The following is a 25,190-nucleotide window of genomic DNA, read 5'->3' as shown; positions in this document are numbered from 1 at the left end:
TCAGAGGGTTTTGTTGTGCAGTCGAGAGCACTTCCATGCTAAATGTCGAGGGTCACCTCACAATGACTTCTAAAGGCATGCTGGGAGGTGGTGGGAAAACCAGGAAATGAGCTTATTCAAAAGTGAATCCGTGATCGGGCCTGTTTCATCATTCCGTTGTAAGAAAAATGCAACATAAGTGGATTTTTTTTTTTTGCGCATTTTGTCATCATTGACTTCTTCCGTGTTTTATTCCAACTGCAGGCATTTATTGTTTTGGCTAGATGTTGTTTTTTTTTCTTCACACGAGACAAACGACACAGAAAGTTTACGTCTTGGCACTACAAATCATTCATCATTTGCAAGACAGAAGAAGATGTAAAGGCATAGACAAAAAGTACAAAACAATCATTGACCAAATCGCTCGGTATCGTGGCTGGCATCTGTTAAGACTATCCATCAAACAGTCCAAAACTAACGCTTATGAGCTAATTGTAACTTGCTGAATCAACTGGGGCTGTTTGCGATTCAGCTTGCTCCAACGTAATAAAGATGAGGAACCCTACGTTCAAGTACAGATGATGTTCAGTATTGCCTTACTTTTTCTCCTATGTCTTTGACAGAACCAATAACTGGGTTTCACACCGTACCCACCACTTGGTTCTGTCACACTGTGATGTTTTAGTTGTAACACTAGGAAACAGTGCAGTCCTGTGAATGAAACGGTAAATGGCGTCGTCGACTGAGGTGTGAGCTGACAGATTTGAGAACTTGGCTTGATCTGGTTTGGTGAGACAGACAGGGAGAATATTGTTTGGTGTTATCATCTTGGTGAGTGTGCTGGCACGTGAAACAAGTAAAGAAAGACTATTGGCATTGTTGTTTGCGGACCTGGCTGCCATGGCTGGATTGAAGCACCCAAAGTAACAAGGCACAACAAGGACTGAGAAGAACAAGCTTGCTGTTCAAACGCTCTTGCTGTGTGTTGCGGCTGTCGAGGGATGTGGAGTCGGGCAGGTAACCTAACAGAAACAACTCTCTGTAGATTTCTTTGTGACCTTGTTTATGGTATAAAGTGTGGCAGCCTGAATACTACACTGAATAGTAACGGCTTCCACTTGCACTCTTGAAACCCGTGTATAATTTAAAGAAAAGAAGAAAAATACTAAACTAAAACCCACTTATCAACCGGCTTCTAGCTAATCGTCTCTTACTAGATACAGAATGCGGCAACACTATGATTGTTCTGTAGAAATAGGTAAAATATACTGCATGTTTCATAAAAATCCAGACTTGTACATATAGACTCTTTGCAGACTTAATTAAAATCAATTTAATTAACCGCCATTACTACTATTCTAATGACACAGTTAAGCAAGCATAAATACTCTGCGTTTTACGACATTAAGCACCACTAGATGAAATGCAGCCCAGTTGTACAATGTTTATGATGCTATATAATACCGTCGTCCCACACACGCACACATACACACACACACGCACACACACACATGAATGAATCACAGTGTATTTGCACCTGATTTGGACATTGTGTCCACGTCTGGAAAAAGGTCAGCAGTGTTTAGAATGGATGCACCATATGCCAGGCAGCCAACTACCACAAAAAACGCCCCCTCCCCTCCCACCCCAATAATAATAAGAATGAGCAATCACTGATCAGTCACTCCAAGAAAACAATAAAATGTGCAAACCATAATTTAGTGGTACAATCCCAGCCGAGGAATGGTCCGGGATGCAACATGTTAAGGAAAAAATGGAGACCCTTGAGGACATGCCTGGGGATGAGAACTGCATTGAGACACCCCTGAGTCAGCTGGTTCAGTGGTCTTGTTTGTTGGTCCTGAGGAACCCCTGTATTGGCTGTTTTGCTTAGTTTTTTTTTTTTTAGTTTAACAATACTTATTATTCATTACTTAACTAACTATTAACATGGCTGTTCATTCACTACAACAGAGAGGAACTACTCTGGCTACTATGGTAAACAATGAACAAGTTGTTTTGCATACTCATGTATAATCTATACATAATGGTGTGTTTGGATGTTTGCTCCACCCTAGCTGACCCAACAGTTCTCAATTACTCAGGGCTGAACATCGCTTTTGAAGCCGAAGGGTGGCAGACCCCTGGATGTTGAAGCTCTTGGTTATGGCAGTGTACCTCATTGCATGTTCTCATGTCAGGATCTCCAGTTGTTCAGCCTCAACCCCCCCCTCCCCCCGTTTTGTTCAGTTACCAGAGTGTGAGAGTGTTTTTACGCGGGAGTGCACCAAGGCCCAGCACCAAAGAGACAAGGAAGAGGGCGGAGCAGCAACCGAGGATGGAGCCGAACAATCGGCGAGAGAACAGAACCGTGGGAAAGGGCTGAGGAGACATGCATGCGTACACACCCACCACGCAAGCATAACCCTAATACATACTGTACAGTATGCACCGAGAGGTCTTTCTCACACAAGCATACAAGGATAATCCAGTCAGGCCCTTTATCACGATCTGTCCTCATGTTCTTTTCCAACCCTGGCAAAAACCCCCTCTCACCTTTGACCTGGGCTCACATGGCATCCGCTTTTTACAGTACGATGTTAGCAGGCACGGGTGGCCACAGCTAAGCAGAAAGCCAGTGAGCCAGGAGAAAGGAATCTCTGTTGTGTGCAGGGCTCTTGGGCTTCCCTTGTTGGGTGCATTTTGTACTAATGCCTCATACTAAAGTCATGCCAAACACTGCAATGTAAAAAACACACATTATATATTCGGATGAATCATTGAGTAAATAGATAAAATTGGAGTATGAAATGCATTAATTTTTTTTTCTCATGAATTGTTCCGTAGCCCTCTCTTGAATTTCTCGTCAAGCTCCTTTGACTTAGAAGGCATGATTTTTTAGATTTCATTTCATTTTTTTATCATGAGTGAATACGGTCGGTCGTCCCGTGGGCATCCGTAGTTGGAGAGCTCCCGCAGGTTCAGCTGAGAGATGAATATCAGTGTATAATCGCTGCACAGCAGGCCTATAGATGGCACACGTTTTGCAAGGACTCATTCTACTGGTTCAAGGGGGCAGATAAATTGGAAAGACAGTACTGCAAGATGTGATTTGGCTTTGTTTCAACAGAACAGTTGCCCTGTCCACCCATATAAGAGTATAACCTCTCTGAGGGCACACTGACGTTGAGGAGTATACCTTTTAACACTGCACTGAACAACATTTTTCGTTATGTAAAAAAGTGTGTGTTCCGGCAAAATATAGTTATGTCAATGACTATAAATGTGGACACAAATACGCACTGAAGTATAATAGCATAGAAATATCTTCTCAGATTTGTCATATTTTTTTTTTCAAGAACTTATTACAAGTCTTTGCACCCATATTAATCAACCTAAAACATTTGTTGATAAGAAAAGAAAACAGGGAGGTTGTATAAGGGGAGTACTTTCTAGGATTCAAGAGGGAATGGTGGAGGATTCCTTGAAGGCTGTCTTTGCACTTCAAACAAAAAATGTGTGATAACACACATTTGTACCCTTCTACCCTTTACTAGACACGTACAATCTTTAAAAAAAGTCTTTGGAATGTTTTTTATTACGATTTTCTACGCACCAATTTAGAAAACGTTGTGCTCATTTCAACTACATTCCTTTCATTGTGTTTTTTCACCTTATTATTTTGTGCTGTCTCAACTACGGGCAAAAAACGACCAAGTAAGGCGTGCTGTTACAGCTTGCCTCCACTGGAGGGCAGTCTGCACTGTAAAAATTGAATGTGTGGGTGGAACTGATTGAAGGTCAGTGTGCTTCTTTTTTTCTTCCATACATGATGCGATTACGATTTAGGATTTTGAACAAAAATAGTACAGCCAGGATGCACTTGAGCCACGTAAGCTCACAGAGGGGGAAATCCGTTTGGAAGTGCTTCTCTCAGACACATCTTTGATTGTGTCCTTTCTGTAATTTACAGGATCAGGATAGACATTTCAGTGCTTTTTAAACTCACGGGCTAAGGACTTAGTAAACATTATCGTACATTTCAGTAATTTACATTAAGAATGGCAGTAAATGTCGGGATGTGCAAAGACCTGCCCCCTCTGAGACTCTCCTCCATCATTCCCATCAGGCTTTGCGCCGGTCCCATGTCACTGGGACATACAATATGCCCTTCACAAGTATTCACAGGTTGAATCACCAATACAGTATAATGCATTAAACACATTTCATAATGAAACATTCATATGTTATCTACACACTCATACAGAACCCTCCCCTATCAATGTAGGGGGATTTATATGATACTTCTGTATATATCACGTCAGATACTGTACGTTCATAATTTTCTCTCTGTACTGTAGGTTTTTTTTCCAAAAATAAATAATGACTGTGTGTTTAGACAGATTTTCGGTTGGCCGACACACATCTCCTGCAGGAAAATCGAATGATCAGAGAGGAGATAGTTGAGTGTCAGATGGAGAGAGATAATATCTGGAGAGGAGGAAGAGCAGAGTGAAAGAAAGGAAACGCATGTGCATCGTAGGTGTGGGAGAAGAAGCCTTCAGAGGGAGGATTCGTACTGCAGGAGTTCATAAAGAAGCGGACCGTCCCTATACCTGATGCCCACCGCGTTAGGGCTAATGTACTGCAGCACGTTTATGGTCCTGCGCAGGCGCCGATCCACAAAGTGTGCATCCCAGGCTGGGTAGCGTTTTCTGGGCATGTCTATCTTGATGAGAGGACCCTCAGGCTGGATGGGCCTGCCAGCTGCATCCACAGGCTCCGTGGACCTCACCTGGAAAACCGGAAGGCAGGTGTCCGTGGCTGTTTCGTCCGACTCCTCGTATTCCCCCGCCACACCCCTTGTGGGGGTGGCCTGAGAGCCACGGGGGCCCGGTGTGGGAGCCATGGGCTCGGCCTCGGGGGGTAATGGAAGGCCCCACAGAAGCTCAGCACAGCAGGAGCTGGCCAGCACCCTCAGCCGGGGGCCCATGGGGTGCAGAACACCGTAATAGAGAACCATACAGGCCACACCTGAGGCAAAGCACAGGAAGACGCCACAGAGGGCAAAAGAGGCATAGGCGTCAGTGGTGACTGGGTCACGGTACGCATACCAAAGGAGGCTGAGGATGGCGTTCTCCAACAGTACTACTATGTAATAGGCCACCATTCTGCACCGCGTCCGGCCCGCACGTACATTGAACCAACAGAAGACATAGACCACGCCCACAACCATGTTGAACAGCACCTCCTCCCACTTGGACATGCAGAAGTCGGTGCCGCCATGGATGACCCAGAAAGCCATGGCGCACCAGTGGAGCACCACGAAAATGCCAAAGTAGATGTGGAAAACCGAGGCAAATAGAGCGAGGGAGAGCACCCGTGAAGAGATGGTGAAAAGGCGCCAGAAGAGATGCACCAGGGCACCTCGGTAACTCATGCTCTTCTTGTCGTCACGTGAGTCACGCAGGAGTTTGTGGTAAGAGGCTAGCACCCAGGCCAGGGACAGGAGGGAGGACATGGCAGAAACACCTGGTAATACAGACAGACAGAGAGAGAAAGAGTAAAAGACTAAGAATGGCAAGAATGAGAGACAGATGCTGTGAGATGGTTCTAAAAACATCAGAAATTGAAAGAAAAATCCAGCTTCACTTGAAGTATAAAGCATAACCCAAATGATTGTAGTTTTATCTCGACTTGGTTGCCATTCCACTTACTGTACATACAGTACATTTTTATTTCAGCCAAAGCAATCCATCACATTTTAGAAAGCCACATTATTACTAAGATCGTCATAGGTCATGCAGTCAACACCGTCTCCATTTATGGCACCAATTCACTTTCCTTAAGATGTATAATAGTAGAGACAGCAGATATGTCAGAGCAGTAACCTGCAGCATGAAAAATGATAGAGGATTATCTGCAGAGCAGCAGCATGGTGCCTCTCAGCAAATGTATTGATGGCATTTCTATAGACACCCAGACAGGGAAGGGTATCACTTGTTATGATTGAATTGCCTTCCTTGGGGAGCTGTATTGCACGAGGAAACTGGAATTGTAAAAGAGGTTTCAATAACAAGAGTGATGAATGTTGGAAATTGGATACAACGGTGGCGAATATTACAGTCTGGTTCTGTTGAGGCCTTTAAATCGGAGCTCGAAACTCATCTTTTTGCCTTAAATTTCAATTAGTTACTTATTCTTTTACTATCCGACTGGCGGGTTGGTCTCAGTCTCATTGTATTATTTAAGCCTAGTAGTCCTGCCGACGAGAATAATATTAACATTAAGCTTCTCAGTAACCCTCCGTTGTTTGTTTCCCACTAGCACTACTGTGTGCCTCTCTCTCTCTCTCTCTCTCTCTCTCTCTCTCCTCCCCCTCCCTCTCTTTTTCTTTCTTTTAACTCTCTGTGCTGGACCATCAGCCGTCACGGGACCTCTCTCTGCCTCTCCTGGCTGTCGGTGCCTCATTCCACATGTTGGATCTGGATCTCCGTCCTCCAGGAGATTCAGAATCCCTTTGTCTTTCTCTCTCTCTCTCTCTCTGTATGTTTGTCTGTCTCTTATCTGTGTAAATGGTGTGCTTGAGATTGTTTCCTGTGCGTTTGTGTAGCCTGTCCGGTTTCTAGGTTACATGGTGGAGAGGAGGTTTTGTTGCTCAGGTTGTCATATGGATTATCTATGTTTTGAATTTCATTATGTTGTTACTCTGTACACAAGACATCTACTGCATGTTTGTCCATCCTGGGAGAGGGATCTCCTCTGTTGCTTTTCCTGAGGTTTCTTCCATTTTTACCCCGTTAAAAGTTTTTTTTATTTTTGGTTAAAAAATTTAGATAAACAGAGGGCAAATCCGGGGTCTGAAAAGTGAAGCCAAAGCGGAAGTGACTTAAACTTACATTCTGTCTAATAGCCAGCAGGGGGCGACTCCTCTGGTTGCAAAAAGAAGTCTGATTGTATAGAAGTCTATGAGAAAATGAGCCTACTCCTCACTTGATTTATTACCTCAGTAAACATTGTAAACATGGGTTTATGGTCTCAATCGCTAGTTTCAAGTCTTCTTCAATACAGCATGATGTTCATTTATTAAATTATGGTCTCATTTAAAGTCAAATAGACCATAAAGGGTATGCTTTAGGGCGGTGCTACCTTGTGATGGACAGGTCGCTACCACGGTGTTGTCTGGTCTGGGAGTTGTCCATGTTTTCAACTTACAACTTTAATCCTTTCACAGTGTGTTTTCAGCTCAGGAAAGTTAATTTTAACATTTTGGTCGCCCGAAAATGTCTTATTCAGCGTTCGGTTGTACTTAGATCCACCCTCTCGTTTCACTTCTGGTTGCAAAAAAACAAGATGGCGACGGCAAAAACCAAGATGGTGACGGCCAAAATTACGAAATCGAGGCTTCAGAACGGTAATCCACAAACCAATGGGTGACGTCACCCCGACTGCGTCCACTTCTTATATACAGTCTATGGTCATAAAGGACAGAGGGTGTCGTAGGCTGTACAGATTGTGAAGCCCACTGAGGCAAATTTGTGATTTGTGATATTGGGCTATATAAATCGAATTGACTTGACTTGACTTGCACACTGTAAATAAAGCGATATGTGAACTTCACAGAAAATGGATTGTCAGGTGTAAAATATGGAAGCGTCTCCCCATCATGCGTCAACCACAGTATGACATAATGCAAAAAAAAGAAGGATATGAGAGATGTGTTGAACCACACACAAACAAAAATTAGACTGTTGTGCCGCTCATATAGAGCCATAAGGAAGGCCTTACACTGCAGCCACTCAGCCTTGTTGCTCTGGATCATGATGCAGAGCTGCAGCACCAGCTGAGGGGCACTTTCTAAGAAGGTCTCTAGCAGTCGCAGCATGTTGACATCGGCATACTCGTACATCATAGCCCAGTAAAAACGCCGGTGGTGCTCCTTCTGCCGGTGACTTTGTATACCGAGATACATGGTGCGGATGTACCTGCAGAGAGAGAGAGCGAGAGAGAGGACGGACAGTTAGACGATCCGGTAATAAATATTTCACCGTATCGACACAAAAGGCACAAGGTTGACATCAATATTACATCTTTGCTGCTCAAAGAAATGCATAAACTCACTGTTCAGCACACCTGCACATGGTTGAGTTTGGACAACACTAGAGGGCATACTCAGCTACACTTTTTAATACACAGTAAAATAGCAATCTGCATTTATGAGGAGTTGAAATGTTTACTGATGAATAAAGTTGACATTAATGGTATTAAACACTTAAAGGATTTGACAAAAATGTGTGGATTTTTGATTGCAGGAAGATGTAGTGATAAAACAGAAAAAAAATAAAGCAAAGAACAACAATGTATAGTGTGACTGAGAAAAAATAAGACGCTGGAAGAAAAACTTAAATTTAAAAGAAAAATCCTTACAGAAAACTTCACCTTTTCTGCACACAAGACTAAATTAGAAACATTTTACAATTGTCTCTTTGGCCTCTGAAGCTGGTTATTGAACTTGTTATAGGTTGCATATAGTAAGCATGGCAATGATCATTCTCTTAAGTGCACTACATGACCCATATTGTCAGCTGTTGGCTATTTCAATGACTTGTGGGGTTTCATAACAGTGAAGTGACTCTGGTGAAGCTAGGGAGACGGTGGACACAGAGAAGTGGCAGCTAATTGAATCAAGCTCCTGTTGCCATCAAAGCTGCACCACTGCTTTGATGGCATTGTGTACTGCTGGGCAAAACATGTAATATGCCCAGGGCTGTGATATAGCTAATTAAGATCATAATCTTCTTTGGTTATGGATTTTTGAAATGTAACACTGCAGTCGGAGCCGCCAATTAACGTGCGCCGAAGGAGACGATGAGTGATGATGAGGAAAACATTTCAAAGCTTTGGAAAGGAACATCCCACTGCAATCTTGAAAATGAATGCTAAGAAACACCAATCCATCCAACAAAAGAAAATCAAGGCAACAAAAAGAAGGAAAAACTGCAGTCTGGCGGGCTTTTATCCTCTCCAATCTGTAAACAACTTCAGCTCCTCAAACATGTGAACCAAGAGAGAAAATCTCTGAAACCAGTTATAGTGGTTTATAGTTATCTTAACAGTGGATTCAGCCATTGCATATTGGGTGGTATAGCTGCAGGGCCTATCTGCCTGAGCTGGCAGAGTGGCCAAATAAATCTAGCACTTGATGTGGAGGCAGTCAACCGAGGACAATAGTGTAGCAAGGACAGAAATAGACTAGACAGAAGCACTCCCCAAAACAAATTGAGAGGCCATGGATCTAAACTCAGTTCCTAAAAGTGAGACAGAAATGCACTGCAGCATAGCAAACAAAAACAGAAACTGCTTATGAGTGGTTTTCAACATAATTAGCTTCTGCATTAGCTATTGGGGAAGAGATTACTGTTTAATTTGAAATGAGACCGAGAGCAGCGCACTGTAAAGAATGCATCGCCTAGTAGGGTCTGATTGCTTTTGGCGAAGAGATTTAAGCATTAACCACTTCCTATTCTCTCGACATACAATACAACTCACCAGACCTTCAGTTTAATGTGATAAGGGGAATGTGAAATACACGTGGAAGGCCTGGGGGAATTGTTTGTTTTCCTGGGATCACAAAAATAATTATCTTACCACCATGGTAAAACGTCTAGACATTATTTTGATTTGACACATTGTTGGTCTGATCTCGAGATAAATGAATTGTGTAAAGGACTTTTCTTGTGATCACTAAATAATGATTTCATGGCCAAGAAAATCAGCATGCTCTGGTGAGAGATCACACAGAAAAATGGATAAATGTGACATTTAGAAGGAAATAAGACACATCTGAGCACAAACTAGGAAACTAAATTGGATTGGTCTTTTTTTTCGGCCTGCAACAAAGCTCCCTCCGCTTCCCTTTTTTCTTTTTCTGACAAAGTTGACAACCTCTATGTGGTCCCATCAGCCAGTCAGTCAGTCAGTCAGTCAATTAGCTAACCTGAAAAGACAGCCAGAGTTTCCTCTCAAGGTGGCAAAGAAACTAAAGAATTGAACAAAGCACACAGCAACTGTAGCCACAACATTAGTGTAGAGACTTGATGAGTCATATAAAGATGTGGCTAACAAATACACAGTGAATCACTATAACCAACATTCACACGTTTTGTCATACCATGTAGAGTAAACATACTGTATACAGTTATTATCCACGCTTTACTGTGACAGAACATACACAAAATATCCCCCCCTGGACCATCTCTGTTCTGGCATCCTCTACCCACTGAGGCTGGTGTCATACACTGTTCATAGCTATACGTACGGACAGTAATGCACTGTAATTCGTATATATCCCACAAAATCAATTTGTAACCAAGTCGATCTTATCCTAAACTAACTAGCTTTCTTGTGTAAACCTAAGGAAGTTGTTTCCTGTGAAGACGGAAGTGTATTTTGAAAGTTTGTATGCATATAACGAGCGGAGATTGGCACGTGTTGCTGGACATTCATATAGGAAATGAACTAAGAAGGAGGATTAAAGCTGTAGTAGGCGAGGAAATTGGAGCAAATATGATGATGAAGAATCATTAAGAGCTGATCTAAGGTCTGCTGTCCAGCTGCTGTCTATGAGAGCCGGCTGTCAATCACTGGCGAACTCCGACCAAACGGTCAAACTAGGCACCGCTGATCAAATATGAATCAATATTATGTTACATTAATGCCTATTTCTCACCTCAAATGTTTTCAGAATCATCTTGTAGTGTACGGTTTAGCTGTAAAATGAGAAAGTTTGTGACGCGGCCGCCATTGTCAAATCTGTTACAAGTTCCGGTCACATGACCTGAGTACAGCCAATAGGAACGCTCTCTCTCTGAAATGACCTGTGATTGGTCAAAGTCTCCCGTCACGGGCTAGATTTTTTAAAGCCTGAAAACAGAGCCATGATGAGGTGCAGAAGTCTAGTTTTCTCTCAGAACACTTGAATTACAAAATGATTTTTGCCCAATGATGCCAAAAATATACTGCCTCCTGCCACTTCAACTTTTTTGTAAGATATATAGTTGTATGAGAATACGTTGACCAACTGAGCCAAGGCTGCTAACGCATGGAGCAATCATAAATAGAGAAAGCTCTGGCTGGGTGAGGGACTTCAGGAGCACAGGGATGCTGGTCTTTCTTGGGACAGTGGGAACCAGAGAGGGGGCAAAATGGACAAAAGTTTTTTTTGGGATCAATAAGTAAGAGGCACCATTATATCCAGACGTAAAGGCTGGCATTCCGTGACATTTTCAGTTGGACTGGTAAATGTCAGACGGAGCAAGTCAACCCCTTTCCCTCACTAATGACATGCCACAGAGACCTACACAGGCCCTTTGTCTCCATCCCCCCAATTTCCATTAGTCTGTGTGTTCCACTGATACGTCTCACTGGTCTGTAGTGTCTCCGTCAGAAACAGTAATCTTCATGGGCTCCATAGCTGTCTCGCTTTGAAAAAACATGACTCTACAGCCATGTTATAGCAGCTCTGTGAGGCTGTACCGAGGCACGGCGGTGCTTTGAGCTAAATGCTAGTGGCGGCATGCTAACGTGCTGATGTTTAGCTACAGCTGCAGCTGATGGGAATGATTAGTTCTGCAGGTGTTTGGTCATAAAACAAAGTATTATACAAATGAAAACTTTGACATGATGATGATGGCGCTAGTAGGGGTGTAACGATACATTGATCTGGATCGATATATCGATTCAATGATCCCATGGCACTTCTGTGTCACCATTTCCGCCCAACGCATCTCCTTCCTAGAGAGCCAGTAATAAAATTGTCAAATCATATTTTAGTTGCTTTTTGTGGGTTGATTTACTGTAAATGTAACTAATTGTGTTATATAGGCACATGATATTGTCTCATATCGATCGCCGGCCCCTGAATTGAATCACATCGAAATCGTATCGTGGCAGACTTTGTGATATCGGCAAATATCATGTTGTTGTCCAAAAAATCTATATAATATCCTATCGTGATGAAACTTGTAATTTACACCTCTAGATTCTAGATGAAAAGTTGTTCAAATTCAACCTGTACCCAATTTATTTATAGTTGTTGAGATATTTAACTGAAAGAACACCGATGTGAACATCATAGTGGCACTAAAGTAAAAGTCATGGCTCACCAAAGTCATTAGGATATGGCGTCTGTGAAACAGGAACAATTTTGTACCAATCCATCCAGTAGATGATGAGATATTTCACAGGATAAGTGAAATCTTTGACCTGCTGGTGGCGCTGGAAGAAAAATCACCAAAGTTGATCCTCTGGCAGTATATTGCCAGATTGGGCTGGCTTCTGCCCAACTAGGCTACTTTTGATTAATTTGGGTCTGGTAGATGAAATTTTGGCTGCTTTTGTCAACACATGGTGGGGTTTTGAAACTATTATGAAACCAATATTACCAAACAAGCATTCACACAAGTCATTTTATGGTCAACAACACAGAAACAAAATTCAGTTAAGTTCGTTGTGTCCACTCACTCATATCATTGACTCATTTAATTGAGAAATATTTGATTGACATGTATTCAATCGTCGTTAGGGGTAATGGAGGACCTTTTTACCTTGATTTTATCATCATTAACATTGACATGGTAATTCCTATATTTGGTTGTCTGACTGCACTCTTTGTGGGTTGCAATAGCCTATTAACAGTTTACCTTTGGTTATTTAATGCAGATGTGATTTCTATTGCGCATTTAATGGTTTTATGGTTTTACACGGGTTTCTGGCAAGGTTGTGATTTGGGTTGTTTTTTATTGAATTGGGCAGATTTGAAGTTGTGATTGGGCTGGAAACTGTCAATCTGATCTGGTAACACTGGGTGTCTGTACCGAATTACATAGCAATCCATCCAATAGTTGTCGAGACATTTCACGATCAGACTGACAATGCCATTCCTAGAGCCACGCCGCTAACGTGGATAAAACAATTTAATCGTCATGGTCGTTATAACAAGGTATGGATATCTGGTTTGATATTTCCTCACCACTGGCTTAGGATCAGCAGTGGTGCTCACTTGAATTTAGTTTAGCGTCAATACTATGGCCTATCACTCATTTTCAATTGACAACCTACTGCATGCGCAATAATTCACACTTCAGCTCCGATATTCAAGCACAAAAAAGTAAACGAGCTCTCACTGACTGTACGCATTCACATCCACCTTTTTCCTCTGTGATAGCACACTTTATTAGTTCATATTCCCCTGGTTTCAGCAAAAAAAAAAACTTGTACAGTTGAACACTTTGGGTTTCACGGCTGTCAAAAAAATCTGAACTCACTCCATCATGTCTCTCCAACACACATGCCTTCGCAAAAGGATCTCACACACATCCCGCAATCGTGATGCACACTGTTAACACTCCCGCTGTGTCTTTTTTCAGATGTAGTAACACAAAAATGGCTCTCTAAAAATACACACACACACACACACACACACACACACACATGCGCTCACAAGCATACTTGTCAGTGCTGTAGGTAATAGGGGATTTCCTTTCTATTCCAGACACATTTGTCAGACGGATCTCGCTCTTTTACTTCCTCGCCTCCCGCCCTCGCACCACTTAGGCTGCGGTCCACTCCTTGATGCACACCCCCTCCACCCTTTCCTTTTAGCTCCATAGCTCCTCTACAGGGCTCCTCATGAATTATTTGTGGCGAGATCATAGCGATCGCTCATGGCTCGTTAAGCAGCGTACGCATGGCCTAACAGCTCGACGCTGTGCCGGGGTCGTGTTCCAAGCTCAGCCGTCTGCCATTGCTGTCGAGACACGGGCAACCATTAACACCCTCCCCCCCCTCCCACACACACACACATGCACAAATCATCTTCAGAAAGAAATTGACTAACCAAAGCCAGACGTCACTGTAAGATATGAAATTGTAGGTTTGCATGAGTAGACATCTTGAACCGCAGTGAGGGACAGGTGGAAACACACACACCATGTGGACGACTTGGCCGTGTTGTCCCTCCCTCTCCTCCAAAGTCATTGACCGATGAGTCATCCGACCACCGTTACACTAATCCCCTCGAGTGGGTGGTTAGAAGGATCACACACACACACAGACCTAGCCAAGTTTAACAGCATCTGTCTTCTAAGTCATGCTCGTGGGAAGGCTCAGCAGCTCCGACCGCATTCATATCTTGTCATAAGCTGATGCATAAAAAGATCATAAGTACGGCGGCGTGAAGCTTATGCATCGTCTGCTAACAGGTGGAATCCGTCAGAACGCTATAAGCACAGGGGGGGACACAAAACATACGCAAGGCCTGAGGGTTTATGAAAAAGTGTGTGTGTGTGTGTGTGTGTGTGATTAAGGTGGAGGCAATGCCAGCTGCAGTGAGTCACACCCTGAGTCACTCCGAGGGGCTGCACATCGACTCTCAATGAGGTTTAAACCTCCTTTATCGGGGAGATTTAAATTTCTCTCCCTGTTTTGCTCGGTATCTTTGCTTCTCTGTGTCTTTCTCTCTTTTCATAACTCAAACACCCTGCTTCGAATTCAATTTCTGGGTGCTGAAATTTCTCTTCTTCTTGGATTTTTTTTCTGAGGAAAGCAGTGCAGGGTGAGTGGGAGGTACAGTACTGCCTATACATGGCCGTTCTGTTTCCTCTCTACCTGCACTGTTTGACTCTGTCTTCACGCTTTTGGTGCTTTTTCATCTCATTGCCCAGTTAGATTATATCAGCTGTCCATCATGAATGCAGCTTTAGAAAACACCCCATGTTTTTTTTTTTTTTATGTTGTCTAAGAATCTTGTGTCCTGCCCTTAGGATATGTTTTGTTGTTTCATTTCACTCATTCATGTTTAGTGTTTCCTATTTTATTTTGTTACTCACCCATCCTTCACTTCCTGCCTTGTGTTTTCCCGCCAGTTTAGATTTGTCCGCCCCGCCCTGATCAGTTTCACCTGTTCCCTCTTCCCCATTAGTCTCACTATTTATTCTATCCTAGTTCCCTCGTTCTTTGTCGGTTTGTCTTTCATGGAGTTTTGTTTGCCCGTTACCTGTGTGCTGTTACCTGCCTGCACTTTGGATTGCAGTTTTATTTATTAAATAATGTTAATGCAGTCAGGCTGCTGTTGTCTGTGTTTGGGTACTCCCTGCTTCTTCTGCTCTCCAAACTGTGACTTATTGTTTCAAACCACCATTTCAAAAAAACATATTGCCCTTTACCTGATGCTGACATGAAAGTACAGACTCGCTGCACAGCTGGTGTAACAACTGGAGTTACTGTCAGGACTAAAACCTTGAAAAGAGTTGCAAACATATTTAGACAAAGCCATTACATATTACTAGAAACTCAATATACCTGCATATTAGAGCTTGAAACAATGACTCAATTTATTAATAAGTTGATTGACCAAAAATGTATCGATTAATTGCCAAACATTTGATGTTTCTAACTACTTAAATTTGAAAACTTCCTTGTTATACATTGTAATGAATAGAATATTTTGGGGTTTTGAACTGTTGATGTGATTTAATGTCATTATAGGCTGTAGGAAATTGTATTGGATCATTTTCAAACTGTTTCCGATGTTTTATAGACCAAACGATTAACTGAATTAATGAAGAACTATTGACAGATTAAACAATGAAAATAATCAGCCCTACTGCATATTGACCTGGAAGCTCTGGTCATAAGATTTCTCAGGCCTTTTGGTCCTTATCCATGTTGACATGGCATTCCTCTATTTCTAATCCAGTGGTTTTTCCCATGCCCATTGCCTTTAAAGTCTGCCCTATATCTTTTCTAGGATTCTATTGTGTAACTGTTACTGTATAAGTGTGGAAAACGGACATGATGAAGATCAATTTATTTCTCAATTCTTCCCTCTAGGTCTGCACAGCCCTCTGCCTGCCTGAAGGAGTCAGTATGCTTCAAACGAAACAGGTGGCCAGGCATGCAGAGGTAAGAACGTTTGCAGGACTTAAACTTCTCTTTCTTGCCCTTCAGCTGCTCTAAGTTTAAAGTTACTTCTTTCAGTCGAAATCAACAGAATTATGAAGTAGCAATCATACTCACTTAGAACAGGAAACACACACAATATTGTCCTCTTGTATGCTCATTTGCAGCCTTTATAAATGGCATGCATGTAAAGCAAAAATCTTTGTGGCTTACTATGAAAATATGTAACTCACTGGGATGGTATCAGTGGGAACACACAGATCACTGTTTATATATTGGTAGTATTTCTAGTACTGATTTTTAAAGGAGAAAGACATCTTTTCACTCAGCCGTAGTGAGGACAGCAGTACGATTCAGCCATAGAAAAGCTGGCGGGGATTCAGTGTCTTGCTCAAGGACACTTCAGCTCGCCGTCTCACAAATCTGCCATTCTTTTGCCATTCACAGTGAAGGAAAGTATCACAGCTCCGGCGGGAGCTTAATAGTGATGTCAGTGTTGTGTTATTCATCATTCACAAAATCGTACAGCACCAAAGAAAACTGTTATAGCAAACATCTCTTCAACTCAGCATCTTAGCTTCTGTGGGGAGAGGAAGAGGAAATAGTAGTATAACATAGGTGTTTTCAAAAAAATGCTAACGTTTATGTATGTCAAGACGAGAGCTTTTTCCAGAAACACTTTGTGGCTCAATGTGGCTCAATGGGCTTCCCATTTAACAGGGTACCACTGAGCCTACATCAGATATGTCTTTATCCTCCTTATGGCAGTGAAGATCCCTGGATGAAAGGCTGGCAGAGTTGAGATCTGAGTCCCACAGGCGAGTCAGACACACTCCCATACAAACACACACACCAATCTGTGACCGGTGCCTTTGGGCGATTGCTACACGATAGCTGTTGAAATGTTGAACGAAGACCGGGTTGACATGATGCAAGCTGAAAGCGATGGGGAGCGGCAAGCCGAGATGAGAGACGCTGTGTCAAGTCTGCTCCACCCTGTCAGTTCTCGGAGTGTGTACTGGTTAACCACCTCTGACGTCTTGACTAAATATTATCACTGTAATTATAACGCGTCATACATATACATCATTTCATGTGGTGATTTATTTATTTACTTTATGACTTCATAGAAAAATCACGGAGGAATAATGGGCCTTTTTCAGAGGAAACATTTTGCATAGTCAACAGTAGGGAAAGCATGTAAACAATACAATTGATGACGGCTGAATTCTATCTAACTGCTTCAGTTTCAGGGTCCTGGTATTGTGCATGCTGACTCACTGTCACACTGTCACAGCTTACTGGACAGCTTGAATAAAACAGAGCCATTGTTAATGACTATGACAAGTCAAATGTCTGCTGTGATAAAGTGCCAGACACACCAAACCGTCATCAAAGAACCAGCAGCGACGAAGGCTGACCACTGAGTCGCATGTGTTTTGGCCAAAAAGTTGCACTCGAACACACTGCAAAGACTTCAGCCAAAGGCCAACTACCAGGTACGTTCTGCGCCTGCGTGAGACGAAATACCTCTCCACACCATCAGGTAGCGGTAGTCTGTATTCGTCATTCAAAAAGGGAAACCGGAAGACAGAGGATGGCGGATAAACAAGCCATTGTTACAATGCTTGATGAAGATGAAAAATGAGAAGAGCCTTCCGTGTGCACCCTCTTGACTTTACTCATTGGCTTGCTTTCCTGTTTCATTTCTCTTCTCGTGCACTGATTGGTTTAAGCTGAACAGCCGATCAGAGTGATTTCTCTCACCGACGGGCTCCGCCGCCGATTCTACATGCTGAATCAGCAGAAAAACCTCCGACACGGGCAGACTAGAGCCGACAGTGCGGGCGGGACACAGCGTAAAAGCTAAGCTGACCGACGCTCACCGGCGGCCCCAAACTGGCCGGCGGCCGACCATCGGCTTGGTGTGTCATGGCCTTAAAGGCCTATAGAAGGAACTGACCTTGTTTCAGTTCATCAGAATGGGTTTGATTCAGCTGGGTTCAATCTTGAAATTGAAAACAAGGCAGGTGGCATTTACGTCTAATCGTTCAGCCCGTTTTTACAGCCAAGTGGGAGAAACCATTCACAGCCTCCTTGTGTGATTCCGACAGCGACGTAGGTATTGTTTTTACCTGTGAGTCATCATGGCAAAATGTGGTCCTGTATCATGAACTACCACAAAGGCTGTTTTGAGTACTTTGCTAGGTATTTATATTTTTGTCTGTGGACAGATTTTGTCACCACGATAGCGTCTCAACCGTGCAAGATGCAGTCACAAAACTTACAGGTGTGTAGTTGTGATGAAGGTCGAGTTTACACCCCTGGCATGATTTGGCATCACACAAGTTTACAGGTGTATAGTTAAGCTCAAAATGAAGGTAGAGTTTGAAGATGGGTGTAATCCGAGCAAAGGCCCTGGAAAGTAGAGGGGTAGGAAGAAGCAGTCCAGTTTTTATGCTAAGCTAAGCTAACGGTCTACTGGCTGTAGATCTATTCATCTAACTCTCGGCGTCAAAAAGCTTCTCTATCTGTGCACAGAGCATAAACACTGACCCCCAGTATGTATAGTAGCTCTCCTCTCCCCTCTGCTGTACGCTTTCTCTTTTCCTCTCTGCACAGCCAGTCATTTGTCACCATTAGCAACGGTCCTCAGGTACCCAAACTCATTGCACTGTGATCACGTGACATCGTACCACCACTAACACGAGTGGGAAGCAGAGAGAAGAGGGTAAAAGAAGAAAATAGGAGGAAAGGATATAAGATGATAGTGGATGAGGGAGAGGAGGAGAAAGGATAAGAGAAAGTAAAGCGGAAGAGGAGTTGACAATGTAAGAGCAAGAGAGGAAGAGATGAGTCACATGATCAAGGCCTCTCTGCCTTTTAGATGGACGACAGCCAGAGATTCAGGCTGATCTAAGGTAATTCGGGGTCATTCTCCGATAATGGACTGAAGCATGAGGTGGATAAGGAGGTGCAGATTCTGTATCAGTGCTAAAGATACGAGATGCTGCCTTGCCTTTCAGATGCATAACGCTATTGATCTCTTCAGCTGGGCATTAGCAGCTATCAACAGCAATGGGGCTGCACTATCCAATATCCAGATGGGTAATCAAATGAAGGGCAGGCTTAATTAAATGATTGATCTGATTCAACAGTTAAAATTAAAACTATATAATGTGTGTCTGACCAACAGATTACACAGAGATTGAAAGTACACAGCAAACCTGAAGGCACCTACAGGCCTGAACTGGTTCTCATTCTTCTCCCCAAAACAGCAATGTTTATGTTTTAGTTTTTTTAATTCATGATTGCATCCGGCAGCAGAATTTGTTTGATTTTGCCTTCTGTGGTTATTCGAGTATAGTCATGTTGTCACTTATCGACCAGATGTCACCTGGTTTTGCACTGCTATTTTCAATTAGAGAGCAAAAAGTCTAGCACTGAAAGATACTTGCAAAACTGCAGATTTACAGAAACACTTTTAACAAATACTAATAAACAAAAACGATTAATTTCATTACGATGAATCTGCTGAATATTGTTTTGATTAAATCGATTAAATCTGTTTTGCGTAACCTAAGGCTAACCCAAATGCTTTGAAGCTCCGACTGTTGCCATGGTAATCGACGTCCAAATTTGAATGCATTGTTTTTTAAAATGTATTTATTTATTTTTTTAAATATACATTACCCAAAAAATCCCAAATAACACATGAAATAAGGAATAGTAATCCTGCATTATACATTATGCATCAACATTAATTATTATGAGTTATTCTCAGACGGATAGCGTGTTTGTTGTGTGTAGAGGGTGCATGTGTGTGTGTGTGGGTTCGGCGCTGTCCCGGGTGCTGAAACGCAGCAGAGGAGATCGATAGACATCTCAACAAAGTCTCCTATTTTATATGTTTGCATAGGCTACAGTATATTTATTTATTCATTTGTTTATAGACTTACATATGAGCAAATTAGTTTTTTTGGGCTATTGCTCTAATTTATTGTGATTGTTGCAAATTTGTTTTGCCATTTTTCATTAGACAATAATAGCAAAGTACAGTACAACACAAGCAAAATGTGTGTGTAAGACGCGGCAGCAGCTGGCGTTTTTACTTCAACACAACCTGCCACGAGAGAGAAAAAACGTTATCTAGCAGCTATATATCTGACTGAGATCTGTTGCTCTTACTGACTGACTGAGTGAAGGGTGAGAGGCGACTGATGCTTGTAAAGGGAAGGAGGTTCTCTCCTCTTCTCTCTCTCTCAGTTGGCCTACAGTGAGCCGGCCTGCACCTTTTGGTGACAAGTATAGCCAAATAGTGCACGGTCGAAGCTTTGATTATCATCAAATATCATATATCATATCATAAAATGGTATTCAGGACAGCCCTACATAAGACAAAGCAGCAAATCCTCACGATTGAGAAACTGGAACTAGACAATTTTTAGCATTTTGCTTGAAAAATAACTTATTAAATGCTTATGAAATGGTACTTGATGCTTCTCACCCACTGCATGCTGGGATAATCTCCACTCTCATATTCATTCCTTTTGATTTGAGTTTTTCCAGGACATGGCTGGCAATAGCTTTTTGATTTGTTGTTTGTTTTTTTAAAGGTTAACGTGTCAGTTGCAGTGATATTTCTGAATTACCTTCTCAAACACACGGCATGCATTACAGCTGGTTTCACAGCTCCTCATATCAAATGTACTGTAGAATTTTTACCTGAGGCACACACACACACGCACACACACACACACACACACCAGCCCGGTTTTACAGGAGGTGTATAAATAGTACGACATGATACGGACATTCCCCTGTCATGAGGATGCATTTCAGGCTTTTAGCATGTCATTTTATATGCCAAGCAACAAAACTACGGTAACGTCCGCTAGTTAGGTTTAGGCAATGAAACCACTTGGTTAGGTTTAGGAAAAACGTCATGGTTGGGCTTAAACTATTGGTACACTAACTAAACTAAGCACAATACGTACAGAAACAACATAACCTAAGTACGGAAAACACGTCTCTAACGTATCTTACAAAGCAAAACACCGGTCTCAAACGCCACTCTCCCAGCCCATTGTCATTCCCAGGGTGTCAAATGCCGATACTTTGTCACGGCCGTCGGCATTCAATACTGCCGCACAAGGCCCCCTTTAGCGTTGGTATGAAACTTTCCATTAACTACATTGTAAACCCATCCGTGGCAGTAAACATTAAACGCTCAGGGAAAGTGTGCAGTGTGGTGACACCATTTAAAGAGAAAAAGAGACACACAGGGCAAGGGGTGGAAGGGGTGGTGGATGGGTCCAACAAACACAAGGCTTTCATCCGGATGCATTTACATTGCAGTCAGTACAGACTACATGCCGTACAAATGACACACCTAAAGCAAGAAAGGCGTTCTTATTGCACGCTGAATGCCATGCACATTATCGTGTCATTCATACAACCTTTCGCATGGACAGGCTGCACACATACACACAAAAGGTGCTGCTATGTGACTATGTGACAGAATGATCTTTAATATAAGGATTGGCGTTATTACAGTAACTCTGCGGCCTTCTGTTTCCTTAAGATGCTTTCTTTGGAGAGAAATACCCCGATAGCCTGAAGTGAAATCCTCATCCTCTCTTCCCCTTCCTTGCTGTCTGTCCATCACCCCTCCTGTACTGTTTTTGTGGCTGCTCTTCAGAAGGGCCAGATTATGAACGGATTAAGAAGAAAAGGCTTGACCCACTTGCTTCAAAGTGCACCAAACCAAAAAGGGCCGCGCGGAGGCTGGCTTCCATTCAGTGTCAGCACTTCTGTTGTACTGAGCGAGACACTTGAAGCTCATGTTTATTGCTCTTAAGACTATAATTAGCAGGGCTGGCTTATGGTGTTAAAATGCTTCCTTGACTTACTGACTGATTGAAAGTTCTCGGCACAAATCTCCTTTGTGCCTCTGAGTTTTTAACCGCTACTATCACATAACCAAAAAATACATAATCACCTCACTGCATTTTTTTTTCAAGGTTTGATGGGCTTGCTTGCAGGTTAGGTGGCATTATGCATTTTTCAAGCCCTGAAGATAACACAAGAATGGAGGCGAGAGCCAAGTCAGCACACAAGGAGGAAAAAGAGGCGGGGGTGAGACAGAGATAGAGAGGAGAGGCAGTGGAGATAACCGCCAAGAAAGTGGAGGAGAGCTTGGCGAGAGGGGGAGAGAATAGAGAGAAGTGACAGTGTGATGTAGTGACAGAGGAAGTGGAAGGAGGCGAGAGGCAGCGAAAGTGGCAAGAGACAAAGACACAAGGAAAAAACTACTAGAGGTAGAAAAGAACCTGGGGAGTGAGAGGAGAGTGAGAGGAGGGGAGTGAGAGAGAATGAGACCCAGGAGGTAAACTAATCACCGAGCACGCAATGCAATTTTCTGGCTCTGTGCCTCCACTCCACCACACTCCTCCCTCCTTCGCTCGCGCTCCCTTCCTCCCGTGCACCCGCCCCTCCTCGTCTCGGGGGCTCTTTTTACTATTCCGCTCACACACACTGTCTCTCGCTCCTCTATCTATCAGGCGGTACCATTGCAGCGCTCCCCCCCTCCTCTCCTCCTCTCTAATACTGCCCTGTAATCCCCTCTGGCTCGCCAAAAATGGAGTGAGCCACTCTGGCCATCAGCATTCAAAAAAAGAAAAAATATGCTGTAGATGAAGGAAAAGAGCATTTTAATGGGGAGTATTTGGTGTCTTTTATATAATTATTCATATTTACTGCTTGATGTTTCTTCAGGTGTTCTCATATTATGTCTTTATGAGGGGGTTTGTGTGTGTGACAAGGTGAATGATGGGAAAATACAGTCAAAACAAAATCTGTCTGTTTGCATATGTGCATGCGTGTGCGTATAGTGTGCCTCCCTCCCCACCCCCCCGAGGTGAAGGCATTTAGGAAACGTTTGATAACGCTGCAGCAAAGGTTTGAAAGTGTGTTCAGTCTCTCTCCCGAGAGCGGCGGCGGCGGCGGCGGCGGCGGCGGCGGCGGCGGCGGCGGCGGCGCCTGCCTGCCTGCCTCACTGTTTTGCAGCGCCTTGATGATGATGATAGATGTTCGCTCCAGACATGCAAATAAAGGAGGCGGCTCCTGAGAACCGCGCACATGCTCTCGCTCGCAAACGAATGCACGGGCACACACACACACACACACACCAGCACATGTGTATATGTTTGACTATGATCAAGTCATCCATTGATATATTAATCTTCCTCTTTAGGGAATATACCCCCGGGAAAATGCGGAAAGCTCCCACACACAGCAGCCTCAAAACTGCCCTATTTTCACACTGTGCACTGACTGGAGAGGAAGATTTGTCACATAGCGTACTAATTTGAAAGATAGGAGCTCCTCTCCTCTAAGAGGAAGGTGTGTACGTGTGAGAGGAAAAGCGAGCTAGCTCATTATTGACACGCAGTATATGTCACCTCATCTATCATCAGTGACACTGCTGTCGCCATTGAGGCTCATAGGGACACCATGCCCGTTCTCATTCACAGGGCGTCAAATACCGACGCTGTGTCATGGCCGTTCAATACCACCACACAAGGCACCCTTTACAGTAGCTGTGGTCGGAGATGCACAGGGCTTTCCATTAACTACAATGTAAACCCATCTGCGGCAACAGTAAACGCTCAGAGAAAGTGCTGTGCTGACGTAGTGAAAGCGAGCACAAGAGACATGCAGGGCGGGTGTAAAAGGAGGTGGATGGGTCCAACAACACAGTTAACTTTCACGTTACAGTCAGCTGTTTGTTTGTGTCCCGTGTTCACAACATCAAGTCACATTTTCACTGTACAAACGTAGTCATTTCAAGCCCAACCATGTCGTTTTGTGATTTTGTTTAATTCACTACAACACATGTTTACATGCGACCGAAAAGTGACGCTGAGGTGTCTGACAAAGCCTCAGTATGTGACGAGTTGGGATGAGAACATGTTGGGGACACATACACACACTTAGGCCCTGTCTACACGTATACAGATATTTTTAAATACGGATATTGTCCTCTACATTTTGACCTCTCATTCACACGCAAACAGAGTTTTGAGTCAGATATTTTTGAAAACGCCTTCTAAAATGCAGCCTTTTAATGTGTGAACATGTAAAACGGGGCGTTTGAGAAGTGCAAAGAAGCACTGCTCGGACTAATTACTACTTTACATTTGAAAAATGTTCCAGTCACAGGACGCCAAGGCAGGGAACACATTAAACATGTCGAGGCTGAATGGTGATTGAATGTGCTTTTGGGCGATTGAAGGCGAGGGTTGGAGCACTCAGAAGGGCTATGGACATAAACCTGAATGACCTCCCTTTCTTCATTTATGCATGTAAAGAGAGTTGATGACAGCAGAGTGATGACAGTCATGCAGTTTGACCAGGAATCACAGCCCCCCAACCAACAATAACAGACTGGCTGTAATGAAGCCGACGGAAAGGGAGAGAGAAGGGTGGTGACAAAATTCCTTGACCCTTAACTTGTGATCTCACTTGTGGTGACATGTAAATATTCCAGCGAGCGTTTGAAATCGTTTTTGCGTTCAAGTGTGGGTTATAGTTTGTAAAACGAAGGTTGTGTGGACAGATTTTTTTTTATAAATGGAGGGGTAAAATTACTGTTTTTAAAAATATCTGTATACGTGTAGACAGGGCCTTGGTGAAACACTGGGACAGACTACAGGATCAATTTCACCAAGCTTATCATATTGCTACACAGTTGTATCGGTGTGCACATTCTCTCTGTCACACACACACACACACATATATATATATATATAAAATGTGTGCACAGACGCAACCCAATTAGGCTTTAGCACAGACCAACATGTCATTTCCCAAAGCCTGTCATGAATACGACTGATGCATTACAAATAAAACACCACGCATATGTCTCTTTCCCAAGTAAAATAAATTACATACACACACACATGCGTGTTCACAGAATCACATTTTTCCACAAGGCTTCACACCATCAGACGGTGTCACTAAGGGAAAGCCCCGAGTCCCATGCTAACCTGAGGGGATCCAATGACACAAAGCATATGTGTGAGCCCCCGACTGCTAGTCACTGACAGGCCCGCTGAGCAAAACCTGTTGTGACAGATCAAAATGTCAGCCTGGCAGGCGCAGGGAAAGGGAGATAGAGACAGACAGAGACGGAGGAAAAGCACATTAAGTGGCCACCATAACAACTAATCCAGAGATGCTTTAGCTAT

General features: G+C 43.1%; 2 protein-coding genes across 3 annotated transcripts in view; one reads left to right on the top strand and one right to left on the bottom strand.

The window, feature by feature from the left end:
- mtmr9 (myotubularin related protein 9) overlaps nt 1-25,190 on the top strand; it is a 95,446-nt gene that overhangs the window by 3,051 nt on the left and 67,205 nt on the right. For both annotated transcript variants that reach the window (XM_037751659.1, XM_037751658.1), the window contains exon 2: nt 15,871-15,942. The gene's annotated coding sequence lies outside the window, so the exon portion shown is untranslated. The remainder of the gene's footprint in view (nt 1-15,870; nt 15,943-25,190) is intronic.
- Nucleotides 2,440-25,190, bottom strand: part of xkr6b (XK, Kell blood group complex subunit-related family, member 6b) — a 64,386-nt gene continuing 41,635 nt past the window's right edge. Inside the window, exons 2-3 of the mRNA XM_037751655.1 lie at nt 7,768-7,964; nt 2,440-5,511 (exon numbers count right to left, since the gene is read on the bottom strand). Of these exons, the coding sequence (XP_037607583.1) occupies nt 4,541-5,511; nt 7,768-7,964 (1,168 nt within the window). The 3' untranslated portion in view covers nt 2,440-4,540. The remainder of the gene's footprint in view (nt 5,512-7,767; nt 7,965-25,190) is intronic.

The sequence above is a fragment of the Sebastes umbrosus genome, chromosome 18 (genome assembly GCF_015220745.1).
Source record: "Sebastes umbrosus isolate fSebUmb1 chromosome 18, fSebUmb1.pri, whole genome shotgun sequence".
In the NCBI taxonomy this organism is placed as follows: domain Eukaryota; kingdom Metazoa; phylum Chordata; class Actinopteri; order Perciformes; family Sebastidae; genus Sebastes; species Sebastes umbrosus.
Note: the sequence above shows the minus strand (reverse complement) of the source record. Positions and strands in the feature narration are given on the sequence as shown.